The following is a 23,322-nucleotide window of genomic DNA, read 5'->3' on the forward strand; positions in this document are numbered from 1 at the left end:
AGTAGTACTCTACTGATGGCTAATTTCTTATGCTACATTGGGTCTTACAGACTATCCAGAAGTTAGTAGACAAGAAATACAAATTTTTAGCGGCTTTTGAAAATTATTTTGAGGCCTTGCAAGAGATAACTCTAGACTCTATACTCTCTAAACTAGCTCACGAGCCATCAGTAAATTTATCTCCTGCAAAGCCTAAAATATTTTTCAAAAGGTGAAAAAAATTTTTATTTCTTGTCTTGCAACGTATAGTACGTTCAATCTATGATTAAAATTTCGACTTGGGTTATAGTTAATGGAATAGAATTTATAAAAAAAATAATTTGAAATTTTTGTAATTCTTTCTGTAGCAAAATCAGTATTTGGGATAACAATATTCAATGTCACTAAATATCACTTATTTAATTGATGTATATCATAAATTAATTAACTTTTATTGCTAAGTTATAAATTTATATCTGAAAGCAATAGAGTTTTTTTAAAAATAATTTATAATAGTGATTGTTAATTTACAAAAGTTAGTTAATTATTTTGCATTAAATACTAAATGATACTAATTATTGATTATAAATTTCACTTTTTACTACTTTATAGTACACAAAAAAAAAGGATTTCTTGGCGCAAGAAAAATTTTACATTCTGGAATAAAAATCAAAATTTTCTTAGGACTATAAATAATTTTCTAACGCAAGAAAATTTTTCTCGCCCAAAAAATTTTTTTCTGGCCCCAAGAAAATTTTCGTTTTCAATTCTTAATGCAAAAAATTTCTTAGGACAAGTGAAAATTTTCTTGGGGTAAGTAAAAATTTTTTGCGCCAAGAAATTCTTTCTTTCCGTGTAAGTTTTAATATTTCGTTTACTAACAATTGATAATAAATTCCGCTTTTCGCTAATATAATATTTCCGTATATTTGTATCTGAATTTTATTCACCTCTGACACGAAAGCTCAAAATCGATAGAAAAAATTATCATTTTTTTAAACCTATGAATTATTCAAAAACTTCCTTCAAATTTGTTTTTTAAAAATAATTATAAACATATATAATACATGTAGTAAACAATTATTACATTGTAAGCAATTAAATTAAATAATACATAAAACTTTCACTATCATAAATTATAATTAATACCTAACGTTTCGTTATAAATTTTATATTGATAAATTAAAACAAATAAAATAATTAAAAGTATGTCGAATATTTAAAAAATAATAATAACAATTCTATTGATACTGATTTTAAATTTCAATTTAAATGCAAAAATTAATTAATTTATTGATAATTTTTTTTTTTTTTTACAAATATATATAACTGTATCTAGAGATTATTTCATGCTTAAATGCATAGAATAATTTCTATGTTTATATATTAGAAATGATGCATTTAATGCAGGTAATAATTATAGAAAAAAAATTAATAAGATATTAGATAAATAATTATAAATAATTGTTCATATAATTTAACTATTATTTCTACATAAAAGTTGACGGAAAAAAAATTTATAATAATGCAGCAATAAAAATACTTTGTACGTTTAAATTATGCAACCACTAATTTTAAAAAATCATCAATAATTACACAATAAAAACAAACGAAAAACAAAAATTTTATCGTCAATGATAAAAAATTGAAATAATAAATTATTTAAATGACACGGAGAAAAACAATTACTATTCTAAAAAATAAAACAAATTCTTGATCTAAGATATTATTTAATTGGAAATTTGAAATAAAGTAATTTTTTGTCTGAAGAAATTATAAACTGTTGTAGAAAATTTTTTTGAAAAAAATTTATACTTATTGCAAAATAAAGTATTCTTTTAAAAATTAACGAATTCTCTTATCAAAACTTATATCATTGAAGCCAATAAAATATTTAGATGTATGAAAAGTCTTTTGTCAGCAAACATTAAAATATTGTTAATTTAAAAAAAAAAAAAATTATTTCATTTCCTAGTAAAATTTTTTTTCACAAAAAATTACTACAAGAGATTGTAATTTCTTAAGTAAAAAAAGAAAATTGTTGAAAATTTAAAATAAATGAATTTCTTGGATCAACAATATATATATATGCATATTTTATAGAAGTAATATTATTCAAAAAAGATTTTCTTGACTCAAGAAAAATTTTGAGATAAATATTTTAAATAAAAAATCATTTCTTGAGAGAAGAAAATTAATACTTGATTTAACATCTCCAGGTGGATGCAAAAATGATCAAACTTGATCACAGTAAACATTGTTTGTGTCATGTTTTTAAATTCTTGAGACAAGAATATACATTGCTGATAATTATCGAGAATTTATACTCTTGTCTCAAGAAATATTTCTCAGCAATAGTATTTTTTATGATACTGAAAGTACCATGATCGTTTTTACCCGTATAAAAAAAATCGTTGAAAAAACTCTACTCTCTACTTCAAAACGTGACACAATGACGAATTTTTTTAAACGATTTACGAACTTCTGAAAGTACAAAGAAAAAAACAATTGATTTAATACTAAATGAACGTTATTAAACTCTTCTATAAACTTCTTTCAACTCTCCATTAAAAGTGATAAATTTTATTATTTTCTTTCAATGCGAAATACAGTCAGAAAAAGCTGTTTTTAAACTATTTCTGGACGTTTTTTATTTTTGCGTTCATTTTAAAAGTATTAAATTAATAGGGTGGCCCAAAAAAACCGACTATTTTTAACTTCCCGCTAAGAAAATTGTAAATTTTCAAAAATTCGGGAAGTTATTGGTTTCAGTCCGATTTACGAAAATCGAATTTCCATCAGATGTCGACGTTTTGAGGTCCTAGGAAGCTATTCTGACTAATTTCAAGATGATGTCCGAGTGTATGTATGTATGTATGTACGTACGTACGTATGTAAATACCTGTATCTTTTGAACGGATGAACCGATTTTGAACTTTAAGGTGCCATTCGACGCGGATTGTCAATATCTTGAAGCCGAGAGAAAATTGAGCTTGATCGGTAGGGCTCGTTCAGAGATATTCCAAAAATAAAGTTTTTTCAAAAATGTTTTTTTTGGATAACTTTTAATGTGCTCGATGGATTCATTCCAAAATGGACTGGGCTCTAGAGCTTTATAAGCCACGTCGAATGTCACCTCAACCATCAAAATCGGTTCATTCGTTCAAGAGAAACCGTTGTCGAAAGAATTAAAAAAAAAAAATTTTTTTATTTTTCCTGAAATATCTCAAAAACGACTCGATAAATCGAATCCAAAATTTTATCAGCTTTAGAACTTGACAAAACGCGTCGATTGCCGCCTCAACCATCAAAATCGGTTAATTCGTTCGCGAGATATCGTGGGAGAAAGAAATGCTAAAAAATGGTTTTTTACAAAACAATGGCATACAAAAGTATTTGCGAGCTCGTAGAGCTCGAAAATGTATTCACTATAGTGTTTTCGAGCTCAACGAGCTCGAAAACAGCGGGAAGTTTTGGGGCTGGCCCGCAGGGTCAACTGACAGACCGATTTTTTTTTTTCGAGTCTCTTATGAAAATTTGTTGGTTCAAGATGTTTTAAGAAGCCTCTCCAAAAATCAGCTCGATAAAAAATTTTCAAGAGGTCGCTCACGAATTTTGAAAATATCAAAAATGATCGAAATTCGGATTTTTTTGTTCTAAATTTCTTCTTGCTCGTGGCAGCTATAGTTTATATTTATGAAATCATGACTACGCTGAAAATTTCAGCCCAAAATTAAAATATTTAAACGTCGCTCAAGAATTTTTAATGTTTTCGAGTACTGTCTCTTGGATGTTTTCGAGCGACCCTTGAATATTAATAATAAAGCTTCTCAATTTTTTCACCATCAATTTGTATCATAGTGAATAAAAATACAACCCGAGATATATAAATAATAAGTTATTTACATACTTTTTTATTTTTTAATTCAATTTTTAGGTTTTTTTGCTTATTCAAAACTTACCTAATTTTATTGTTTAAGACTGTCCTGTATATTTTCGGTTATGCAAAAGTTATATTTGAGTGAAATGACAATAATTGAGTTATAAAAAAATACAAAAACTAATTCAAAGTATTAGTTTCATATTATCAGTTAATATTCAAAATTCTTGAGCGCCGTTTAAATATTTTAATTTTGGGCTGAAATTTTCAGCATAGTCATGATTTCATAAATATAAACTATAGCTGCCACGAGAAAGAAGAAATTTGCAACAAAAAAATCCGAATTTCGATCATTTTTGATATTTTTAAAATTCGTGAGCGACCTCTTGAAAATTTTTTATCGAGCTGATTTTTGGAGAGGCTTCTTAAAACATCGTAAACCAACAAATTTTCATGCGAGATGGAAAAAAAAAAAATAGTCGGTTTTTTTGGGCCACCCTATAAATTAATCATTGATATTTCTCTTGAATTTTGAAATTTTCAAAAGTTTAAAAAAAGTTCATCACGTTTTAAAGTTTAAAATAGTTAACGTTTTTTCAAAAATATTTTTATCACCAGCAGATAGTAGCAAAATTTTTTTTTGTTTTTTTTATTAAAAAAACAATTTTCTGCAGAAAAAAATTTTTAAAAATCCGTCACGAACTTTTGAAAATATTTTTCTGCATACTCAATAAATGTTTTTCCTACTCGCAAGTAACATATTTATCAAAACACTAAAAATTGTCAGATGTCTGCTAGTTTCAGTTCCATTATTTTTTTCCCTCTGTGCAGTTTATTGAAATAATTAAAAAAAACTACTTTATGTAAATGGTGAATAGTAATACCTATATCAGGATACAACCACGGTGGTTTATGTACATCACATTGACATCCACGTGCTCGTGCACCCGGATGTTTAACAATATTATCCCATTGTAATATCCAACTACTACTAGGATCCCATATTTTTTTATCAATACTAGGATATTTAACAAGACCACGCCGACAACAATTTCTATGTAAGCTTTTTTCATCACTCCACAAATTCATATTCACGTAATTAATTAACAAAAGTATTCATTTAAGTAATTTCCTAATTAAATCACTCGTAAATAAATCAACATGACAATCATCATAAATCATTAATCAGAGTAAAAGTGTCGAGAGTTAAGAAAGTGTGAAAATCCCACGAGTAAATAACAAGAAAGTTTATTTCATTGTTTCTTTTCCTCTTTTTTTTATAAATTATTTTTTTTTTAATTTTATTTTCACTTCCTCTTTATAAACGACACATTAAAATGACCTCAATCGATTAATCAACTAATTAGTTACACTTAATAAACTATAATCAATCAATTAAACAAATAATTAATCACACAAAATTTATTACACCATTAATTTTTAAAATCACAAAACAATTTTTTATTTCAATGAAATGAATTATGAATTTTTTTGAATATGAAAAATAATTAAAAAAAAAAATATTGAATTTTAAATTGTCGTATTTAATGAGTTGTTAATGAAGAGAGTAATAAAAAATAAAACAAACACGTTTATGATACAAAGCACGAGTGAATACTCTTCAATAAGAAACTTGAACGTACTCTACTCGTGAATCACGTAAGTTTGTAGCTACTAGTAAGCCAAACGGTTAAACTATAATGCCTGTAGATTGTCCTAGTCGTGTTGTGAATGTTGTATAATATATATATAAAGTGCGAGGTGTGTACATATATAAATATGTAGTAATATTTGTGTATTGAGAGGAAAGGAAGGGTCGACCTTCCCCTAAAGCATCTAGGAATCTATTCTACATTATGCTGCTGTCTATTATTTAACAAGGGGTCGAAAAAAAGAAAAAAAAATTCATATTTTGCAAATAATTATGAGGACAATTGAAATTTTTTTCCATTATTTATGAAATGTTTTATAATTACAGTTAAGTAATCAGAAGATACTTCAGTAATTAATGAGCAAGAGTTAAAAAATAAACTAGTAGGACAATGTTTTTATTAAAATTTTTTTTTTTGTCAAGGTAAAAAAGTAATTGACGCAGACGGTTTATATAATAACGATAAATGATAATTCAAACCGGAAATTACGATGATAAATCAAAGATGCAGCACAATATGGCCTTTAAGATGATTCGAAGAATTATCATTTACTATTTTAATTTAAATAATTAATTATTAATTTAAATATATAAGAAAATTATATTTTTAGTTTGTTAATAAAATTGTTTTAAAATATATGTCGATAAGCGGCTATTTATTTTCTAAGAAATACACGGACACTTTACGAGGACTTTAAACCAAGTACATGTGTGTTTATATACAAAATACATACCTATCAACTATTACAATAGCTCATAGATAGGAATTTATTACTTATTATTACATAACTTTAGTTATTTATTCAATAAATTAAGTTTTTTTTTTTACTAGAAAATGTTTTTTTGCTACGAAAAAATTTCTGAACAAATTTTATTCAAAAAACACTTTGATAAAAAAACTTTATTTGCTTATGATAAATAGAGGAATTAATTCATATTTTTTTCCCTCAATAAAAAAAATTAAATTATTCTTAATTATTTACAAAATTTTTTAATGTAAATTTGAATAAATTTTTAAAAAATTAATTTTTGTTACGAAAAGTTAAAATTGCGCTAAGTAATGCATAGTATAAACCTTTCACTTTTCTCACATGCAAACTCTCTAGTAATTTAAAGGGAGGGGAATTTGAGATGAGAAAGAAAAGAAGAAATACTAGAGAAGTCAGATCTCATACAAGATGAGGGAGAGAGATAGTTGAGGATTGTAATGACAATCGTATCTCATGGACAGGATAAATGGCAACCAAGTCAATAATTTAATTATTTTCTTTGCTTTAATGCCATCTTATTAAGTCATCATCACAATAATTTTTATAAAAAAAAAAGTAAATAAATTTTACCGCTAAGCATGTTGAGAATTTTTAATATCACAACTTTTGGAATATAAAAGTAATTTTTTTATTCTTTAAACGTTTTATTGAGGTAACTTTTAAACCACACGACTTCATTTAAATTAAATTGGAAATTTTAATTTTTTATCATCTTTTACTTAAATAAATTATACGATTTATTTAAATATTTTATCAGACTTATATAATTAATTATTTTATTTTAAGATATTTCTGTTAGAGTTAAAGAACATGTATATATTTTTTTTAGTTTACAGTTTTTTATATTTTAAAAAAATGTTAATTACTTATATTTTGAAAACTTGTTATGTGCATAAATTATACTGAGTGAAATTTCAAAAATTTTAAATTACGACATTTCATGTTATTAATTTACATATTTTTAACGGAATTTTATTTTTTTTTTAATAAATGGTTATATAGGGTGGTCACAAAGAAAGAATTTAAAAATTCCCTGATATTTCCCGGTTTTCCAGAAAAGTTTTTCACATTTTTCTCTGATTCATAAATTTTATTGGCATCATTAAGATATTCAAAGTTTTTATTATTTTCTCATTGTCAATAATTAAATTTGATGATTAAGTCATGCGAGTAACCAAAAAAAAGTCAATAAAATAAATTAATGTGGCCTACTTTTGATTATTCGATCTTAAAGATATGTAAGTTAAAATATTTAACAAGAAATTTTATGATTAAAATAAATTCAAAATACACAGTCACAAAAATTAAGGGATATTTAAAAAATTTCAAATTTTTAAGTGATTTTTCCCAGGTTGTAACTCGAAGGAAAATGGTCGTACAATAAAAACAAAAAAGACAAATTGTAGTTTCAAGTATTCGGTTTTTTGATCTGGTCTTGAAATTTTTTTTTTTTATTTTTCACGGTTCCGGAGTAATCAAAAATCAATCATAATTATCGAAAAAAATTTATTGAAGCCCGTAGACCGTTTTTAAGACGAGCAAAAATTTGGAAATTTTTTTTTTCGATGGTTTTCTTAGGATTAGTCCGGGATCGTGTCCACGCAGAGAAAAGAACAGTTCTAATTTCTATGTAGAATGGTAACCATTACTATGTTACATAGTAACGAAAATTTTTGTAAAAATCCTGTGTGAATTTCTGAAAAAAAGTGTCGACTCCCGGAATTTTAGCTCCATAAAGAGTAATTTTAATTTAATGTTGAAAATCGGATTCCGCGCGCTGCTGTCTTACGTTAACCTCAATGCGCCCAAATTACAGAAGCCGCGCGGAATCCGATTTTCAACATTGAATGAAAATAATTGTTTATGGAGTCGTTTAGGGAGTCGAGACTTTTTTTCAGAAATTTCCTCCTCTTTAAAGACCTTTTTTTAGATTTTCGATATCGCTTATAGTTATTATTAACAAAAAGCTAAGATTCTTTATTTTGTTTATGTTTTTTGTTAATAAAAAATTGAAATTTTATTGAAAAAAAAAAAATAAAAAATGCATCTTGCTCAAAATTTATTTCCACATCGAATGAGCTATCACTCATATTTTTGCCACAATTCCAAAGATTTTTTCCAGCAAATTCACATGGATTTTCACAAAAATCTCCATTCCTATGTAACATAGTAATGGTTACCGTTCTAGAATAGGAATCAGAACTATTCTTTTCTCTCCGTGTATAATTAAAAAATGTCAAGACCGGATCAGAAAACTATACACTTGAAGATACAATTTGTCATTTTTGCTTTTGGTGTACGACCACTTTCCTTCGAGTTACAACCTGGGGAAAATCACTTAAAAATTTGAAATTTTTTTAATATCCCTTAATTTTTGTGACTAGTGTACTACTAATAAAATTTTCAAATTTTGAACTGTCGCAATTAAAATCCCGGATCCTATTCGAAATTCCCTGACATTTTCCGGTTGAAATAAATTCCCTGATAATTCCCGGTTTATGGTCATCCTGTTATATACGTTTTTAATTAATCTATTAAATTAAATTTTTTATCTAAACTAATCATTAATGATTTTGTTTATTTAAAATTTTGAAAAAAATATTTAGATTATTGTAACTATTGTTTATAAAAAAAAAAAAAATATGAAAGATTTTAAAGTAATTTTGAATGCTTCATTACCGACCACAATCATTATTTTCTTCACGGCTACTTAAAGCTCTAAAAATATATATGAAATCAACTGAGTCATTTTATGCGACTGTAATTGACCAACTTATTTTCTTTTCTTGCTTATATTTCTTTTTATATATTTTTTTGTTTTGTTTTGTCTTTATTATTCTACCAAGCCCCATGTTGTGATCTAATCGAATAACAGTTACGTGACTTTAAAATGATAAATTTAACGCTCAATTATTATTCATACCATGAAAAATTTTTAAGAATTGCAAACATTACTATTGATATATTTACATTTTATAAATTGACATATAAGGTAATTTATAGAAAGAAAGAAAATAAAGTAAAAAAAATATTTCACATAAAATATATGCATGACAGACACAAATTGCATGAAAAATATTTTATTAAGTATAAATTGTGAGCACACATGTGCAATTGTGTACCAGCTGTTCTCAATAAAAATTATATAATTTTTATATTTTTTTAAATTGATAAGAATTTCATGAGTTTAAAAAAAATTTTGCGCTTAAAATTAAAACGAAACTTTTACGTGTGATTTTAAAATCGTAATTTATTATTCTTAAAATAATTAATAAAAAAATTTTCGGAAGTGATTAATATTCAAAATATGAGGAAATAAAAAAACAGAAATAATTTCAAGGTTACTTAGAGATTTTTAAGATTAAATTTTTAAGAAAATAAATAAATTTAATGAAATAATAAATAAAACATCAACTTGTTATTTGTAAATATTTTTTTTAAATTAATAATATTTAAATATTTATAATTGATATATGATTATAAATATTTAATAATCATTAAAAACTTATTTACCTTGAATTCATAACGTGTGTGATCTTTATTATTTGTTTATCTTCATAAAATCAAATTTTATCTACTTTATTTTTATCTCTGTTACTTCCGTTCTTTTTATATTATATATTTACTTTGAAAATATTAGTATAAAAATACGGTTATATTGAAAAATATAAGTATAGTCCTGTTTTTAACATTATTAAATTGCATCTAGACTTACTCAATTGCGAAATTCGATACTTGATATTTGTACGATGAAATCAAACCTACTCGTTACGGTAGATCGAATTAAGACATGAGAATAAATTATTAGAATGTCTTCGACACGGTCAGATTTATTAAAAAAATTAAAAAAAAAAATTTTAAAAGCAATTTTTGCAAAAAAAAAAAAAAATCTGAAGAAAATTTACTTGATTGAATTAAAAATAATTACAAGCGATTATATCCATAAATAAAATTAAAAAATAATAATATTTGCTTTAGAATTTGCGTAAAAATATTTTTATAATTTAATTAAATTAAACTTAATCATATTAATAATATTTGTTAAATATATATAGGGGAGAGGGGTGGGGGGTAAAACGGGGTACTTAAGGAAATACTAAATTTTCGAGGACTCAAACGCTAAGTCTTTTTATTTTTTTAATGACATTCAAAGTAAATAGAAAAAATTTTCAGTTGCCGTAAAAAAAAAACAATTCTGGATATTAAATAAAATGATGCTGAAGTTAGCCGGGGTCTCATAATTTTTGGATTTTTTTTAAACAATAAATTATTAAAAAAAAAAATATTTCAAAAAGTTGCACCTGTAGTTTGTTAAATTTTTTACATGCGCATATTTTTAGTTTTCGTTTTTTTTTAATTGATTTGTTGAAAAAAAAAATCCGAAAATTACTAATTGTCTGTTAACTTCAGAATCATTAAATCAATTTGTTTGAATTAAATTTTTTTACAGTAATTTACATTAAGAAAAATTACATTTTACATAATTATTGGATGCCAAGGAAGAAAAAAAATTTTTAATAGTTTTTATCATAAAAAAAAAGTCATTAACATTTTTCGACTGGTACTCGATTTTTGAAAAAGTTGAACAAAAAAAATTCAAAAGAATGCTCCATTACATTTCCAAGTAATTTTGGAATGTTTAAAAAATTTTTATAAAATTTTTGGGGTACCTCATTTGCCCCCCCCCCCCCTCCTCTCCCGTCCTCTATATGTATCAAATGTTTATTTTTATAATTCTCTATTTAAACAGTGAAATGTTGGATCTTTTTCGAGTAAATAAAGATAATTTTATTTTATTAATATTAAGCCTTGATTATATAGAAAATATTTAATTGTTTTTGAAATAAATCCATAATCTGATGATTACTAATAAAGAAGTAATTGATAAAAATAATTTATTGTCGTTTTCTGCAAATTTTTAAAAATTACTCTGCTAATTAAGTTTGCATGTTAATTTTTACAAGTAGAATTAGGTGCAAAATTTCTTATGATCAATTTAATTAATTACTTTTTTATTTCTATTTAAATTTACTGTAATGTCGATTGGCGTAAATAAATAAATAAATAAAAAAAAAGAATACTGAATATTATAGTCGGTAAATTATTTAATTTTTACGACTTAAGAATGATCAAATTGGTGGGATTTAATTAAAAAATAAAAATAATTAAAACCTCCGCAACAAGTCCCTTGACTTGCTTTTAGTACATAAGTAAGTATGCTAATTTTCTTACTCATACTAGGAGATAATTTAAATTCAATCTTAAATGACTGTTCGTTTTTATCTCTCCTTCGCTCTGGAGTAAATGACTGGTACTTTTCTTATTACACTTAAACAATCAATGGAAACTTTGTCCACTTTTTTTTTATGAACAAATTAGAACTAACAAAAAAACGACACTAAGTCGTGGTATAATACTTTCGTTTTTTTTGGAATTTTATGTTACGATCTTTTATTAAAAAAAAAAACGGGCAAAAATATATGATATTTCTTTCAAGGCTCAAAAAATGATCAATTTATAAATTTTAATAAACATATTATATCGCTATCTTATTTTCAAAAAGACGTAACCCACATCTAGGAAATTACATGAGGTGTTGAAAATCATAATGAATGAGACAAAAAGCATGACTAATAAAATAGATAAAATGTACATAAAATTATGATATTTCACAATATGCATAAAAAGATCATAAAGATTTAATTTGATGAAAAAAAACTTCAAAAACTCGTGGGTTACGTTTTAGAATAAAGATAGCAATATAAATTTATTCGACCAAATCAAATATTGATATTTGAATCAAATATTTAGAAAAATCCGAATTATTCGATGAGAATTCAAATACTCGGCTTGAATTTTTAATATTAAATCGTTTCTCATGTATAATAAATTATACAAATTTTTACAATAATTTATAAATAATTCGAATTGTTCAATCCGAATATCAATATTCAATTCGATACGAATAATTTATAAGTTTAAATCATTCATACATCCCTAAAAGTTATATTAAATTGTATATAAATTTATCTATACTTCTAATTTTATTAATTGTTTTTTATGTATATATCTATAAAATGATAGGTGTAGTTTTCGAACGCCCATCATGCAAAAACTACTGAATAATTTGATACGAAAATTGCACCATAAACTTCTGCGTATTTCAAAAAAGGTTTTTAGCTGCCCAAGTAGCATAGACATAACTTTAAGATGTCTTTTAAAAGGATAAGACAAATTTTTTTTTGCTCCAAAGTCACCTTTTTTTGTATAAATACGAGATGCAAATGTTGGTTCCGAAGACAGAGAAGAGTTGTGTTGTTTTTCCTGTCTATTGTCAATTGAAAAGTCGTTTAGATGAATTATTTTACCACTATTTGTAATTTACTTTTTATCGTCACTTGTGTTAAGTCTTTTAAGTAGACATTATTTCGGTGACATAAATTTCTGATCGTTTTGTCAACATATCGATGCCTTATCGATATGTCAAAAAGTAGCCTAAAAACTGATATCTTGTACATGTCACAAAGGCAAGTGTGCTCCTTGGGTGTATATTATTATCATTTTGATCATAAGAACAATAATTTTTTCAAATTTGATTTCAATAAATTTCATCGATTATCGATCGTTATTTTTCTTCAAATAAAACAAAAGAGCATCCCACGCCAAATCGACGGAACCCGACCCCCTACGATTTAACGGAAAATTTTTTCTCTCTTTTTACTCGATCAAAAACATTTCTCATAGTTTTGTCAAATTTTTTTTCCCAACCAAAAAAAATTATGAAATTAAAAAAAAAGGCTTTTTTTTAATAAGCTATTACTTTTTCAAAAATTGACTTATCAGGATGTTTTCTTTTTCAAAATTGTCGTTTTCAAATGTAGTTTTTGAAGAAAATTATTCAATTATTTAAAAAAAATTTCCCATTAATATAAAGAACATATTTTATATTACTAATAATTTTTTATCACCCCGCGAAGCGTGCGGGATCTGCTAGTATTGTATATAATTACTACTTAAATTATTATTATTATATAATTTTAAAAAAATATAACTTACCATCCATTGCATTTGCATGTGGAAAAAGATCGCCTTCAGCCCTGACTTGATCAAATTTTTCAACCAGTAACTGCCATCTTGAATTTATAAAAATTATAATTTAAATTTATTATCAAAAATTTCACATCATTTTGTTCACTGTAATAAAAATATTAAAATAAGAACTTACTTAGCTGAAGGCAAATTATGATTACGTTGTAAGTCATTACGAAATCTTTCACCAACGTGTCTATAAATATTGACAACTGTATTAACGGCAGTCTCACGAACTTTTTCATTAGGATCCGATAATAATTTTACGATACTCGGTATTAATGAAGATAGTGACAGTAAATCAGCACCGTGCCTTTAATAAAATGCATTAAATTAATATTAAAAATATATTCTAAATTATCAAATAATAAAACGAATAAAATTAATTATTCATTAGAGTATTAAATCAAATTTAATTTAAAATTAAATAAAATTAAACTTACTCAGCTAAAATAGTTGTTAACAATAATAATGCTTCTTCTCTTAATTTAGCGTTTTTATGACTAAATGCTGGATGAATACGATCCAATAATTGTTGTGGTACCATACTTCCTTTTTCTAGAATTTTTAACAATACCAGTCTTGCTTTTTCTCGCGTTAAATCTTTACTGTCACCTGAAAAAAATAAATTATCAACAATTAATTATTAATTTTTAAAGTAATCATGGTGAACACAGATTTTTAAAACTGAAATTCCCTGACTTTTCCACCTGTTCCAGTCAAATAATTAAAAAATTCCCTGACCATATGTAGTGATATTAAATCATTGGAAATATTTATTTAATTCAAAATAAAATGGTATCAGTCAGTGCAATAAATAATCAATCATTGTCGTTGAACGAAACTTTATTTCAATATTTGTCAATGATCATAGGTTTTTTTTATTTATTAAATGAATAATTTTTCAATTTTGATTTTAAATCTATGTTTTTATATAACTTACTCTGTGATAAAATATAAATAAACTTTTCAATTTCACTAGAATAAATTTCATAAATAAGAACGTTTTATAGAATATTAATAAAATAGTAATCAAGTACGCGAATAATAAATATAGTGAAACTTATTAGTTCAATACTTATGTATACTTTTAATGTTTTTGGTTTTTTAACTCGTCAATATACATGTCAATAGCTTGAAGATCTTGACGATTGGTTTCTACTAAGACTTTATTTTTCTAACAGCCTTTTTAATTCTAACTGCTTCATTTTTTCGCTATTGGAATCAATTTCTACTAATTTCTTTTCAAGACGGTATTATAATCGCATTCGCGTTACGCCACTTTTTGAGCAGTTTTGACAGAAAAAAAAATTTATCGGATTTTTTCAGTAAAAAAAAAAAGAAAGTAAAAATTTTTCCAGCTTTGTAACGAAATTCCCTGACTTTTCCAGTATATTTATAAATCGTTGACATTTCCAGGTTTTCCAGAAATGTGGCCACCATGTTTAGGACTTTATATGAGCGAGTTTTGAGTAAAAAAAGAACGTTTTCAAAATACATTTTTCAATACGTATTTTTACTTCATTTTACCTTCATTCCGAAAGAGTTCCCATTAGAAACCAATAGCCCCCCATAAGAATAAAAAAACGTCCATAAAAAGTTCCAAATTAGAGGTTTTTGAACTTTTTCGAAACGAGGGTGAAATCCCGGGTTAAAAAAGAGAATTAAAAAGGAGTAAAAAGGATTAAAAATATTGAAAAATTAATTCTTTTTAATCCTTTTTAATTCTCTTTTTTAACCAGGGATGTAGAAAAAAAACGTTTTGAAAAATATGTTTTAAAACGTTATTTTTTTACTCGAAATTCGCTCATATAAAGTCCAATGCAAATCCTTGAAATTTCCAGATTTTTCAGAAATGTTGCCACCATGTGCAATCAAATACACTAGCGATCTGAATTATTGATAAATGATTGCCAATATATTAATAAAAATAATTTATACCTAATCTATCAATTGTAGGTTGGATGATTGAAGATATATATGGCTTAAAATCATGTCCCATACGATCAGCAATTTGTGTAAGTATCTCCAATCCATTTTGAACGATCTAAAAAATTAAAAATAAATTATTTTCATATTTATTTATAATTATATCATTTTATATCTTCTACTTTCCCTGGAGTTAACAGATAATTAGCAATTTCCCAATTTTTTTTTTTTTTTTTGCAACAAGTAAATTACAAAAAAAATATGCACATATAGAAAATTAAAAAAACTATATGTGCAATTTTTTTAAATACTTTTTTTTATAATTTGTCGCTTTTAAAAAAATCTAAAAATTATTAGTCCTCGGTTAACATCAGTATCATATTTTATAACATTAATATTAAAAATAAAAAATTTTTTGTAGTTAAATTGTCATAGTATTTAAAAATAAACTATTATTTCAAAATATAGATAATGTTTAATATTATTTATACAGTAATTTTATCATGATTTCGAAAACAGAAAGAAAAAAAGATACAGCAAGTGAAGCCTATTTTAGATATCTCGGGGTAAACGTTCTGGAATGCGAACATTTTCTTATTATTTCCTTTTACTTTACTTTGGCCCTTAAATAAGCATTAGAATTTGTCTTTTGAGACACTGAAATAATTATCCATCTTATATAAATAAAATTAATTACAACACTTCTACATGTCACACAAATAATATAATAGTGATACTCATAAAATAAAAATGAAAAAACAAAGAAAACAAGAAACATGACAACTAAGATAAAAAATAAGACGAAAAAAAAGACAATGATTCGCAACTGTACTACAAGGACAATACGATTATTTATATAACCTTGACATCGATCCAATCAACTAAAAATGCAAATAAACAAATTTATATTTTTAAATTAAATGACAAATTCATTTATAATTTAATAATTTAAAAACCATTCAGTCCTGGTCTTACGTTCAAGTTTAAATTCTCATTGACAATTTAAATTTTATTCAATTTGCTCAGACTGAGTAAACAAAATCCCATTTTCCTAATAAATTCAAATAACATTTTTTGAAAAATAATTTTTTTATCACATAAATTTGAATCGATAATTAAGAAATCTTACAACAATAAATTCAAAATTTTATTAAACAAATAAACGTTTTAATTAAAATTTATTTGAATTATTAAATAAATTTAAAAAATGAATGAAACAAAGAAATAAAATAAAAAAATAAATTGAAAACAAGTTTTCGTTTCTACAACAAAAATGGTGTGAAAGTTTTTAATTCCTTATTAGTACAACAAAACGTAACTGTTACATATAAGGAATCACACGTTACTCTAGGTCATTAAAAAAAAGTATATTAACTATAATATTTAATTAATTAACTACTGTAATATTATTTTGAATACTAATTAATAATAACAATATATATTATGACATAAATGTATAATCAATAATGAGTCATAATTAAAAATAAATAAATGATTAATAAAATATGTGTGAATGTAGCAGACATCAGACGAATTTAAAATTACAAATAATTTTTAAAAAATGCACTTATTAATTTTTAAATTTTTTAAATGCGCGTTTTTTTTTAATTTCATACTTTAAATTATTTACTCTATTTATTTGTAATTTAAAATTTGTTTGATGTCTGCTACATTCACACTCATTAATAAAATATAAATACCTTAGCATTTCCATTATTTAACCAAGGAATAACATTATCAATAAATAATCCAATGTCTTGACATTCAATGCTGTTATTTAAATCACCAAGATACGTTAATAAATTGTTACCAATAATCATTTTTGTTTTAATATCGCTAGTTGATAGTAAAGGCATAAAGCCATCCATATCTCTAGGATTTAACGTCATCGTCACCGCCGAAAAAAACTTGTTTTTTGTATCACACAATTATAATCACACGTTAATTAATCACTTAATTTATAATTACTTTTGTTACTCAATTATCAATGTCATTATTTTATCTAAGTTTCATTTTCTTCGAATAAATAAATAAATTATTTTTGAGACCGAATCTATGGCCTCAATTGAACAACATAATTATTATTTGGGTCACTAATGAGGATAAAAAAAATATTATTAATTAATTAATTAATTATTAAGGATAAGACATTTTTTAAAAATAATATTATTGGTTATTAATTAATACTTTTGATTGGTAATTATGTTTAAAAATTATACACACTTTTATGAACGAATATTTCACGTATTTTGGCAATCACTTGATTCAAAAATATTTTTTTTTGACTTTTGTATATTTATTTTAAAAACACTTTCACTGTAAATAAAATAATAATTTTATTATTTGATAATTAATTACTGTTATTTAATTGAATTAGTTAGGGTTAATGATGTAGTTATTTATATTTTAACAAAAAATTTATTTGTCGCAAACTGTAGACCTGTAGACGTAAAAAAATGAAATAAATAAATTTAAAAAAAAAATATGAGATATATTTAAATTTGACAAGCTGATATTTTTAAATTTAATAAATAAATTAAGTTATTTTAAGATGACTTTCACTTATGAAGGATAGTTTTATGTTAATTTGTTAATTTATTACGTTTAATAATAAAAATGTAGGAGTTTACGTGAATTACAAGTAAAGAAACTTGCGGCAACCAACGCCATTTTGGACAACTTTATTACTATTCCACTGTATAGTTACTTCTATTGGTCTTTTTTTGGATCCATTGGAAATATATTTTTTTTTTATTTCGCACCTAAGGTTCAAGATCGATTCTCACTGGAATCGATTCTTTCATGTCTACGATTCGATTCTTTGTCACGAACAATTCAACTTACGTTTGAAATCGAGATGCACAGAGGGCGTTGATTGGAGCGGGATTTTTAAATTTACAAGAAAATGATAGATTTTTTCTTTTCACTTAAAATACAAAATAAATAAGATGTTGTTAATTTTTTATATTTTATTTATTTATAAAAAAAAAATTGATGTGATTAGATGGAAAAAATAATTAAAAACCATCGTTTCAAAAGACTGCTTTTCTAACCGCAATAGTTAAGAAAATTGACGCTCACAAGCTGTTTCGATAGACTCGAATGAATTTTATTTTTTTTATTAATTAATTTTTAGTATTTTTCACTAACAATAATTTTTTTTCGATTAGTTAAATTTTATAGATTGTTTAAAAATGTATACGATCATTATTAATATAGTAGGTAAATAAATATGTTCCAAAATAGAATAGGGCGTCAATAATTGGACCCCCGTCAATAATTGGTGCTTTTACCTTACAACAAAATATAGGTATGAGGAGGGTAAAACGGGGTACTTGCGAAAATACTGTTTCCGAGAACTCGAATACGCTGAATCTTTTTTTTTTAATGATATTCTAAGTAAATAGAAAAAATTTTCAGTTGTCGTAAAAAAAAAAAAAATGTTATTTTTTGCGGGCAAAATGGGGCACCCCTTGAAAAAGGTAAAAAAAAAATTTCTGAATATTAAATAAATTTGATTGAATTGAATTTCGTTTTGAGTAATTTCCATAAAGAAAACTTACATTTTATAAAATTAGTGGATACAAAGGAACACTGATAGAAGAATTTATTAAATATGTATATATTAGGGTGATTCAAAAAACAAACAAATTTTTTTTTTTCTTCCAAACAGGTTCAAAAGTTTCGTATGGATAAAAAAAGACGCCTGTGAAAATTAGAGCTCTTAATATTAATATTAACATTGTCCGCATTGCACTTTTCTATTTCCTATTAGAATAACATGGAAAAAATTTTTTTTACGTCTTCTGATTTTTATAAGTAGCTAACGATGTGTCATAGGAATAATTGGCAGGCATATTTTTGTAGGGAATTGAATGCTCTACAAAAAAAAGATTCTTATCATTTTTTGAGGAATCTATTTGTTCAAAAGTTATTTGAGGTTGAAGTCGAATTCATATTAAATTTTGAGTTTTTCTTACTTTTCCGGTGAAACTATCAGACCTATTACAAAATATCATGGGACCTTTTTTGTAGACAATTTTATTCCCTAGAAGTTATACTAAATAAAGTTTTTTCGAATTCCGCATTGTTCTCTAGTTATTTTTATTTTAATGTCAAGCTATTAAAATCGATCAGATGAAGACTATTTTTAACTTCCCGCTAAGAAAATTGCAAATTTTCAAAAAAGGGAAGTTATTGGTTTCGGTCCGATTTTCGAAAATCGAGTTTTCATCAGATGTCGACGTTTTGAGGTCCTAGGAAACTATTCTGACTATTCCCGGGTGGACGTCCGTGTGTGTGTGTGTGTGTGTGTGTGAACTTTTTTTTGTCCGACGATATCTTTGGAACGGATGAACCGATTTGAACGTACTTGGTGGCGATCGAAAGAGCTCACCAAAACTTAGTCTTGATTAGATTTTGGGGTAAATCGGTCATGTAGTTTACAAGTTATACATTAGATAATAATCAAAATAAAATAAAGAAATTTGGTTTTTTACTTAAGTAAATATTTGTTCAGATAAATTAAGTAATGGAGTGATAATTTTTATTACCCTTGCAATTTTTTCTCTTACTCTGACCTATAATTGATAACAACCGAAAAAACAGGATACGCCCTTGTAACTTTAAAAAAATTTTTTTTTAAAACCAACAGGGCGTATAACAAAAAAAAATTTTTTTTTGTTTTTTCCATAGATTTTAATGTTTTCTACATTTTTACATTGATTGGATCGAAAAAAATTTTTTTTATACGCCCTTTTGGTTCTAGTAACGCGTTATTTAACATTTGGTATAAAAAATACGATTTTTTTTATGCGCCCTTTTACCTTTAGGTAGTACTTTTCTTAAAGGTGAAAGGGCGTATGTCTTGAGATACGCCCTTTCAGCTTTAGGATACCAACTTTTTTTTTTTCACAGATTTTTACGTTTCAGACAATTTCAAACCGAATGGCAAAAAAAAATTTTTTTATACGCCCTTTCACCACAAATCCCTATTAACCCTTAGCTATAAGCCCTTTTACCTTTAAGCACGCGATATTTTATATTTTAAAAGTATTTCTTTTATTATTTATGATGTTCCAAATGTACCTCTAATCCCTATGATTATCACTGGTCTTGCCATCGTCATAGCGACTGCAATTATGATCTCATATTAATTAAATTTTCTATACTTTGTTTACGTGAAGGTTAGTTTAATACATTACCTATATAATGTTTTGTCAAATCAACTATCTAAAGTTCTCTATCGAAAATAGTCGTTGTCTTTTATTACCCTCACTCTAAGAAAACAAGCCTAATATCATATCATGTCTATACACTAACATGTATCACAAGATATGTATGTATGTAGCTTTTTATATAGATTAATTGGAAAATCTACCTTCCATTTCGGCTGCCGAATGGCTTTTTTTTTTTTTAAATTGATTTCATCATTCAGAATGTATATCTTTCTCTTGACAACTATTTTTGGTTTTATATTACTCAAAAAAAATTTTTTAAGGTGTAATGCATCATTCACTCTCGATTACCTTAATTACTAATTGCTATTAAATGAAAAAAAAAAAAAACAGTTTTATAGTTTTACTTTATTTCAAAAATTTATCAACTAAGAAAAAAATTTTAATTTTATAAATTTTTAGTGACCAAATTTGCCTCTCACGTAGAAAAACGGCCGAAAAATATGAAAAAATAATTTTTTCGGAAGTTTCGGCTTGTCCATTTTGCCCCAGGTGTTATGCGAAGGGCTAGAAATGTGGAATTATAATAATTTTGTTTTAATTTGACGATAAAAATATGAAAAAATCACTTTTTCAAAATTTTGGGCTTGTCCATTTTGCCCCAAATGCCATGCGTAGGAGTACAAATGCGCAAACATATCGGATTTATAGTAATAAGACGAAAAAAAAAAAAATTTTTATTTGATCGAAATTTCAGGGGGGCCGCTCTGCCCCATCCTCCCCTACATACGTACATACGTACGTACATACATACATACATACATACACTCAGACATCATCTTAAAATGCGTCAGAATAGCTTCCTAGAACCTCAAAACGTCAAGATCTCTTAGAAATTCGATTTTCGTGAATCGGACCAAAACCAATAACTTCCCGAATTTTTGAAAATTTTCAATTTTCTTAGCGGGTAGTTGAAATTAATTGTTAATGAACAATTATAAGTAATAAAGAAAAATGTATAATTACTAAAAATTTATAAATTTCTAATGTTGATAATACTATTTGATAATTAAAAATTAAGCTTTTTTTGAACTTCCGATTTCATTGTATAGTTACGCAGCTCAAATACAATTTTTATAATAAAAAAAAATTTGATAAAATAATTTGATTATATATTTATTAATCATTCCAATTTTACCTAATTATAATTTGATTCTTTCAGACTCGGGAATTATCATTCGTTTTTTTAACTCTCACGTATAAGTTATTTAATGGCTAATTCTTGTTAATACTGATTTTGGATATGTATCATGGATTCTAATAATTTATATCGTGGCAGAAAAAATTTTAGATAAAAATTCTTCTATTTTAATTGCAGTTAAATCATAAGACTAATAAATAATTAAACTTTATGGAAACAATTCTATTTCATACTCGATGTTTTGTTTTAAATTTTATAAAATTAAATTATTTAAAATACTGTTCATGATAACAGCATTGATACTCAAAGTTCAAACGTCTCTACAGTCAGTCGAAAGAAGTTAAAATAATAAATAGACTTTATAGTTTTTGCTTAATGATTAATTGCAAATGACAATTAACGTTTACTTATTATAAATGGACCTTCAAACTTACGATTACTTTCTTTCGCTAATTATTATTTATTAACTTATACTACATACGTTTCAATTTTTATTGTAAATTTTGCCAATAAAAATTTTAAATATTTATTTGAAAGTGATGTTTAAAATGAAAATGTAATTATCCTTTTTTTCTATTTGATGATTCTATTTTTACTTTACTTATTTTATTTTAAAATAGAGAATAACGAAAACAAAAATCAAATTAAAAACAACTGCAGAAATTCGAATTAAATAGATTAATAAATAGTAGTAATGAAAATTATAAAAAATTAAATATTAAAATAAATTGTGACAATTACCCAAAATTAAAAAAACAAAGTAATTTATTTTTGATATATACAATATACATATATGTAATATAAATAAATTAATTAAATTAATAATTACAATTTTAAATTACGACTTATGATCTACGGGTTTATTAAAAATAACTTACGTATTAAAAAATGATTTTTCAAACCAAACTAAGATTAATTTTTTCTTTTTATTTTCCAATGACTTTACTTCTTTGGTATCAAAAAACTTAAAAACAAATATAAATGATAAAAATACAACTTAATTGATTTAATTATACACTTCTAAGATAAGTGAAACATTTATGTCATATACAGAATATATGTATTAAAAATGAAAAAAATAAATAAGTAATTATTTTACATCACTACTAATGAATATCACAAATTTGTTAATTATCCTTATTAACACTACACCGGTTCCAAACTTAATAATATTAATTAAAAATATTCCTATAAATATTTAATTGTAATTTTTCCGAATCTCCATTAGTCAGTAAATTAAAAATACCCCTCGTAAAAGTACTTGGAAGTATACATAAAACATTATACAATGTAACATTATTCGTACCAATAAATGTTTTCTTCATTTCTTCAATTTCGCTTATGCAGTTGATATTTATTGGTGTACTCAAATTATAAAAATTACTAAATATAAACAAAAATATTATTTCTAAAGATAGTAAAAATTACACAATCTTAATGGTGTTTTAAGTTTACAATATCAATTTAAATTTGATAAAATTTTAGGAAACATTGAAGAGTAGTTTACGTTTTGAAAAATTTGGTGGCCCTGAAAAGGGCCGTTTGGTTTATTGAGGATTAGAAAATCTAATATAATATTCTATCATAATAAATCACTTAATAATATATGTACAAATAATTACTAACATCAAATTGTTTGAAAAAAA

At 24.8% G+C, this 23,322-nt stretch overlaps 1 protein-coding gene across 9 annotated transcripts in view; it reads right to left on the minus strand.

The window, feature by feature from the left end:
* LOC130664450 (CLIP-associating protein 1-A) overlaps positions 1-18,021 on the minus strand; it is a 39,314-nt gene extending 21,293 nt beyond the window's left edge. For 5 of the 9 annotated variants that reach the window (XM_057464353.1, XM_057464351.1, XM_057464352.1 and 2 more), the window contains exons 1-7: positions 17,901-18,021; positions 17,522-17,614; positions 16,999-17,391; positions 15,311-15,416; positions 13,813-13,984; positions 13,506-13,682; positions 13,337-13,413 (exon numbers count right to left, since the gene is read on the minus strand). In XM_057464353.1, the coding sequence (XP_057320336.1) occupies positions 13,337-13,413; positions 13,506-13,682; positions 13,813-13,984; positions 15,311-15,416; positions 16,999-17,187 (721 nt within the window). In that variant the 5' untranslated portion in view covers positions 17,188-17,391; positions 17,522-17,614; positions 17,901-18,021. Of the gene's footprint in view, positions 1-4,743; positions 5,303-13,336; positions 13,414-13,505; positions 13,683-13,812; positions 13,985-15,310; positions 15,417-16,998; positions 17,392-17,521; positions 17,615-17,900 lie in introns of those variants that run through there. The other 4 variants (XM_057464350.1, XM_057464349.1, XM_057464354.1 and 1 more) reach the window with 4 other exon arrangements.
* Between the last annotated feature and the right edge of the window lie 5,301 nt (positions 18,022-23,322).

This window comes from Microplitis mediator, chromosome 3 (genome assembly GCF_029852145.1).
Source record: "Microplitis mediator isolate UGA2020A chromosome 3, iyMicMedi2.1, whole genome shotgun sequence".
Lineage (NCBI taxonomy): Eukaryota > Metazoa > Arthropoda > Insecta > Hymenoptera > Braconidae > Microplitis > Microplitis mediator.